Raw genomic sequence first — 7,613 nt, 5'->3', positions numbered from 1 at the left:
GAAGGAGATTTTCTACAGTTGTAACATATCATACCATCTTCTAACAAGAGGAGGTTAAAACCCAGATAATGATTGCCCCCTAGTCCCAAGGGACCACGGATGTTTCTTTAGGATCCCAAAGACCAACATGGGGGAGTGTTTAGTGTATCTCTTTGTTCCTTTTCCCAATGTTCCTTTTATTCCTTTGTTCCTTTTTCCAATTCACATTCAATAAATGGTTTTTTTTCTGCTTCCCACTTTCATTTTTGTTTTTTAAATAGGCTTATTGAGGGTGAGTGGATTATTATATCATTAATGTATTGTTATAACCAAGCACTGAGACCCAGGGACCACGAAGAACCCACCAAGCAGCAACGTTGATTGTATTAGGAATTACCATCCATTAGCATTTTCCTTGTTTTGTAACAAATCTACAATTTCTCCGAGATGATTTGGTCTCTTACAATAAGTAGGCATCATCTTTTTTAAGATAGCACTGGATACTCAAAATGTCAGTAAAGGTACTGGTGCTGGCCTCTTAACCCTGTTGCAAAGAAAATGGCCCTTAACCACTAATGTGATTTAAAGCTTAGCATGCTTATTTAGGCAAGTTTCTCAGAAATCTAAAGTGTCGTGTTAGAATTTCGATTCAGTGCAAAATAAAATACAATATTTGGTATGCAAATAATTAAATGAATACCATCTGTTGTATATTTGGGGAAAATAATTCATCTTTTAGCTGTAATAAGAAGAGAGATTTTGTATATTTTCTATGTTCATTATAAAGTGTTTCAACCACTGAACTAATATACTAGCTTTATATTTGCAAAGTAGACCTAGAAAATAGGTAGCCTCATATTAGGATGTTAAACTTGGAAAGGTCAAATTTATTGGTAGACTTGTTTTGAGCTACTGAAAACATGAGATAAGAAACAGAACCGACACTTAAGTATGAGAATTTAATTTAGTGTTTCCTAGTTAATATTGTTAATATAGGTGGTGTCTCATGCAGCTCAGACTGGCCTTGAAGTCACCGGGGAGTGAACTGATCCCCCTTCTTCCGCCTCGAAGGTTCTGAGGCTATGTGTGGTATGCTTTTAGGCTTACTTTATGTGGTTACTGGCACTGAACTATAGTGTTGTGAATGCTAAAATGAACCACATCCCAGCCCCATTCATTTTTTTCTTTCAATAATAGTTTCAAAAACTTGGTTGATTAATAAATTAAAGGATTAATAACACCTCTAAGCAAATTTTTTTAATCTAAGTATTTTTATCATTAAATCATTTGACATAAGGAGTGTTTTTGGATATACTTCATACCCTATTTCAAACAATTTTATAAATTTTCATATTTAAACAAACTATGTCTCAAACTCTTCTTGTTTATGGTAACAAAAAGGTAAAGATCCACTGGGTAGTAAGGCCAGTCATACATTGTGTAAGATTCTTGTTCCTTGAAGCCAATAGCAATCAAGGTTAGAGAACATAGTCCAGGCAGTTGTGGACTTCCAGTTCAGGTGAGACTATTACTTTAGGGGTCTAGGTATTGTGTAGAAATCCAAGCACACAATCCACTACAGAAGAAGTAAATATAACCTCTATTTTTATTCCGTTTTAGGATTTTTTTGTTTGTTTTGGTTAAACTTCCTTTTGTAGGGGGGCATAAAATGTATGTTGTATAGATAAGTATGAATGTATGTATGACTGATTCAATTTGTTCTAACACCTTCATGCTGATGTTTGGTTTTTGTTTTGTGTGTTTGGTTCTTGAAGACAGGGTCTCCCTGTGTAAGCCTGGCTGTCATGGAACCCATTCAAGGCTGGGCTTGAAAAGGAGATCCGCCTGCCTCTGCCTCCTGGGATTGCACTACTAGCCCTGGTTCACAGTTGAAGTTTTTATCTCCAGTGTCGTCTTACTTAGGTTGGGAATGCCTTTAAAAGGGTTGATCAGGTTAAAATGCTGTTGTGAGGATGAGCGCTACTCCAGGTAAGTGACAGTTTTTGAAAGGGATACATTGAGACACTAGGAACAATAGAGAAACTGTAACCTAGCATTAAGGTAAAAAGCCTTTGAAAAAGTCAATCTTACATTCACTTCGGCCTTAAACTTCCAGCCTTCAGAAATCAAAGAAAATAACTGTTTAATCCACTAAGATGGTGGTGCTTAGCTATGCTAACCCTAGCCCAATAGTAACAATAGGTGAAGAATAATATTCAAATGGTCTTTGATAAACATGTAATAAAAAGTTGAGGACCACTGATTAATTCACTGTGTTGTACACTGTTCCCTCAACAGTATATAAATGGAACTTACAACTGATGACTTATATTCTATTTACCCTTTAGTTATAAAACTGAGCCACCAATTAAAGGGAAAACTATTTCTCCTTTCCTGTTTTTTTGTTGTTTGTTTGTTTATTTCTGGAATGGAATAAGTTTCTACACTTCTGTTTCTACAAAACAAAAAGATTATTACTATTTTCATTATCTCTGCCATATTTAAAACCTGCATTGTCTGAATTTACTGTCTAGATCAGATGATATATACCTCTCAATAAATAAGTATCAGCAGAACATCACTTATAAAGTATCCTCTATTCAGACAAAAACAGGTAATAAAATCTAGGGGGTAATAAGACCTATAAGTTACAACTACATTTATAAAGCAGTTTCTACTTTAGAAAACTTTTACCCAGAAGCATGGATTTCATTTTTTAGAATGGGAAAGAAATGAATACCTTGAGTATGATGGCACAAGACATGGACCCTTAAATTAATTTGTTTAGTTTTAATTATGGATTGGGGTAGAGTGTGCATGACAGTGCAACGGCCCTGAAAAGCAAAGAGGGCTTCGGGTGTGCTGGAGTTGGAATTGTGGGATGAACAGCCTGCTGTGGATGCTGGGAAGGGAACACAGGTCTTTTGCAAGAACAGCACGTGTACCTGGCAGTGGCACAAACTTTAATCCTGGCAATCAGGAAGCAGAGGCAGGCGGATCTCTGTGAGTTCAAGGCCAATCTGGTCTACAGTGTTTCAGGACAGCCAGGACTGCTGTACAGAGAGAACCTGCCTCAAAACCTCCTGCCCCTGCCAAAAGCAGCAGAGAAGCACACGCCCTTACTTTTAGCCATCTCTCGAGATTCCAAAGTCTTTTCAGTTAGAGAACATTTAGTAAATGTTCAATGGCTTTTTTTTTATAAGTGAACTTTTCTAGACTATTCAGAGTTTCAGTAAATTATAAAGATTAACTGAAATAATGTTTAATTTTCTCCTTGAAGGAAATGTGGCATGAGGCTGGAGAAATAGCAGCAGCCTGGCAGTTAAGAGCATTGGTTGCTGTTCAAGAGTCCTTGGGTTTGTATCCCAGTGCTCACATGACAGCTCACCAGCATCTATAACTTCAGTTCCAAGAGATTCAAGACCTTCTTCAGAACTCTACAGTTATAGATGCTCTCTCTCTCTCTCTCTCTCTCTCTCTCTCTCTCTCTCTCTCTCTCTCACACACACACACACACACACACACACACACAAACACGGCAAACACGGCATACACGATGCAGGCAAACACCAGACATAGATGAAATGAAAATATCCTCTATTCAGACAAAAACAGGTAATAAAAGCCAGGGGGTAATAACAGCTATAAATTACAACTATATTTATAAGGCAGCTTCTACTTTAGAAAACATTCAGTTGGATGGTGGTGACATACGCCTTTAATCCCAGAATTTAGGAGGTAGATTTTCTGTTAAGTTTGAGGCCAGCCAGGTCTACAGAGCCGAGTTCCAGGACAGCCAGGACTACATATAGAAACCCATCTTAAAAAAAACTAAAACCAAAACCAAAACAAACCAACCAAACAAAAAACAAACCCTTAAAGTTAAAAAAGAAACAGCACTTAAATAACTATTAAAAATTATTAAACTATTAAAAATTTGTTTGCCTCAGTATAGAAACAATTGAAAATTAAGAAAAACATAAATAAGATCTCTTGAAATTTCAGCTACCATTCTGTATAGTTCCACACTGTAACATGAGGGGAGCCTGTTTGTTGGGGTTTCTGTTCTGCCTGGTTCCCCACAATTGTTTAGCCCCAAAGAAAATCACACATAGGTCTCCATAAATTATAAGATGATTGGCCCATTAGCTCTAGCCTCTCACTGGCTAACTCTCACATCTTGATTTTTTTTTTTAATCTATGTTAGCCATATGGCTCAGTACCTTTTTCAGTGGGGCAGATCACATCCTGCTGCTTCAGTGATCTGGGCAGGAGTGGGAGGAATCAACTTCCTCCTTCCCAGAATTCTCCTGGTCTCATTGCATCATTTCTACTTCCTATCTGGTTTTCCCGCCTATACTTCCTGCCTGGCCAATCACCGTTTATTTTAAAACATGATTGACAGAATACAGACAATTCTCTGGCACCACCACACCCCACATTCATACATACCATATATGTAGTATATACATATAAATTATCCAGTAAGTGCACATGGAATTTTCTTCTAAATAAGATAAAATATATCTTTTGGGAAGTAGAGTTAACCAAACACTGGGGACAGTAGCACAGACACAGACACACAGACACACAGACATACACACACACACACAGATCACAATGTTGTTTTTAACATCTTTATATAGTTATAGTTTTCATATAAAAAAAGAAGAGTTACTTTAATCCACCAATTTAACTCATTCCATAGTAATAATGCAAAAAATAAATCCATTCGCTAAAGAAAATCATTCAAAATCAGGAAAGGAAGAGATACATGGGATACTGGTGTAAATTATTTTTTATTCTGTGAAATGTTATAATTCATGATGAATAAGAATGAAAATGTATAATATAACAAAATAAGCATAGAAGTGTTAAAATCTGAAAGGATTTACAAAACATCTTTTAGAGGATTTTTACACTGCTTTAAGAAAACATATTATTATAGAAAACATCGATTCTAGTTTATCTTACATTCAATTTCAAAATCATTTTTATGAAATAGAGTCTGCAATTACTGTATTCTACAGTAAACATTGGTAGGAAGCAAGAATTTTTTTTTAAAATATTCTCAAAGCAGATGAATGTAAAAGATAGCAAAAGTGCGAGTTTAGTTTTAAAAGGGAATTTAAATATTACAAAATGAACTAAAAAGATGAGCACTTGTTCCTCTAAAATCCGGTACCATATTAGCATCCTGTGTTCATGTGATTCTCCTTATATTTGAACTACCTCCTAATTCTGCATATAGGTTTTGCATAGAAATGAAAATGCTTTTTTGTCCGTGTGCAAGGTAGGTACCATGCAAAATCTCACAGAAACTCCACCAATGCTAACTAGAATAACGTGACCTGGTTGATCCAGGTCCAGTGAGCTAAAATGTGAACACAATACTTTGTAAACATTTAAAAGACAAATAATCATGTCTATCTACCTTAGATGGACTTATATTCAGAAACCAGTATATGTCAATTGCCAGTATAAGGTACCAATTTTAGCAATGTGATAGGGGAATCGTTCTTTATATTCACCTTGACTTAAAGACATACTTTCAATTGAATATTACATTATGAATCTATTACTAACTGTATTTCTAGAAGTTTTAGTAAAGGACAGATGAACAGAGAGCCTTATGAATGGCACTCAAGAGCAAAACAAGTGCTATCATTTGAAATAAAGAAGTCATGCAGGAATTCGTTCTTTATAAAAGGATATGAGCCAACATTTTCACTCAAATGACTGTGTCTGTTGTAAAGCTGAACTCTTGAGACCCACAGTAGCCTTTGCAGTCTTCTTACCTTTAAGTTCAAGGCATGGAAAAATGAAAACAGCCCAAGGAGTCAGTGAAGCTCCTAACTGATCAAAGTAATGTCAGAGGGTACCTGAGCTCAGAAAGTGTCTGGTCGTTTAGTTGGGTCTTTTAGGGTTTGAATAATGTCTCACAGTGCACATTTTTACTAATTTAAACAGATTTAGGATGTTTCTGAAAAGATATTTCACATGTCTTAACATTTATTGAGATCATCACCAAAGAAAGCAAACAATGACAACAGAATAGAATTCTCTCCTCAGGTACTACTTTTAAATCACGTAATTGGGTAGAATCAAGTAAGATCTGAGAACTTGCTTTTTAAAATAGCAACTATTTAAAAAAACTATTTTAAAATTATGTTAAAATAGGGTGTACATTTTAAAAATAATGGTATCAGAAAACATACCTCAAGCCAGTTAAACATAGCCTGCCTGTACACTTCATGTCTGTCAAGTAAATCAACTTTCTACCCAGACAGTTTAATGAATACATCTATAGAAAAGTGCACAGTCAATACAATAGCAAATTCAAACAAAAGCTTTAGAAAAAAATATAAAAATAGTTAAAATTTAGATTATAAATTCCCAGGAATTCCCTTTTAATGTACATGTACCTTATAAAACATGTTTAATGCATAGAAATACAGACTATTAAATAATCAGGTATGTAGAGTCCATTGGCTCCATTTCTGAGGAGGTTTTCCTTTGGGAGAATGTCCAAGAGTAGGCACGTGTAAACCAAAAACTCAACACTACATCTTGCTAACTTGGCCAAATGCTCTGGTCATTTTGTTTCCTTTCTGCTTTAACCATAGAACACGGAGACGTAAAGGATCAGGTGAGAAGTTTTTGGGTATTCTTTCCTCCCTGGTCTCATGGATGTCTTGCCCCAGTCATCAGTGTTCAGGGCTTTTCTGTTGGGGAAAGGTCTCAGTTCACTTTGTTTGTATTAAAAAGACCAACCCATGTGACTTGGTTATGAGATCATGTCCTGAGCATCACCATTAGGTCTCTGTCGCACAGCCAGGGGAGGCAGTGGCTTCCCATAGAAATCTGCATAAAGAAGGAAAATGGAAAGCATAAAACAGTATGGTAATCGAGTTTGTCACAGCTATTCTTTTCCAGCCAACATAGTTAAAACAAGATGTAGACAATTCTCAAAGGAGTGGATGGGGGGGTGGAGACAGAAAATGGAAACAAACAAAAATCCGAGAAAATATGAATGAATTCAAAACATAACAACAACATGGGTAAATTCTATATGACTGGTAAAATGTTATAACAAACAGACATACTTAAAGTTTTTTTTTTAATTGCACATTCACATTAGGAAAAAAATTACAAAATATTAAGAATCTATGCCATCTGCTACTAAGCCCCTGGTCAGTCACTCTTTGTATATGCCATGTTTCTTTCTAATGATTGGTGTTTAAGGTTCTTCTGTCTATGTATTGCTTTCATTGGTTGACTAAAGAAACTGCTTTGGCCTTTTGATAGGGCAGCACTTAGGTAGGTGGAGTAGACAGAACTGAATGCTAGGAAGAAAGGCAGACAGAGAGCCGCCATGGAGCTGCCAGGTCAGACATGCTGAAGCTTTCCCAGCAAGCCATGACCTCGTGGTGACATGCAGATTATTAGAAATGAGTTAAATCAAGATGTGAGAGTTAGCCAATAAGAGACTAGAACTAATGGGTCAGGTAATGTTTAAATGAATACAGTTTCTGTGTGATTATTTCAGGAGTAAGATAGTTAGGCGGTTGGGACACCAAAGGGCCTGCGCTCCTCTCGGGCAGCTGGGACAACAAGCAGCCTGCTGGTTCCCT

General features: G+C 36.3%; 1 protein-coding gene across 2 annotated transcripts in view; it reads right to left on the bottom strand.

The window, feature by feature from the left end:
* Positions 1-4,759: 4,759 nt before the first annotated feature.
* Arl13b (ADP ribosylation factor like GTPase 13B) overlaps positions 4,760-7,613 on the bottom strand; it is a 57,270-nt gene continuing 54,416 nt past the window's right edge. For both annotated transcript variants that reach the window (XM_038346360.1, XM_038346361.1), the window contains one exon: positions 4,760-6,843. In XM_038346360.1, coding sequence (XP_038202288.1) covers positions 6,767-6,843 — 77 coding nt within the window. In that variant the 3' untranslated portion in view covers positions 4,760-6,766. The remainder of the gene's footprint in view (positions 6,844-7,613) is intronic.

This window comes from Arvicola amphibius, chromosome 10 (assembly GCF_903992535.2).
Source record: "Arvicola amphibius chromosome 10, mArvAmp1.2, whole genome shotgun sequence".
Classification (NCBI taxonomy): Eukaryota; Metazoa; Chordata; class Mammalia; order Rodentia; family Cricetidae; genus Arvicola; species Arvicola amphibius.
Note: the sequence above shows the minus strand (reverse complement) of the source record. Positions and strands in the feature narration are given on the sequence as shown.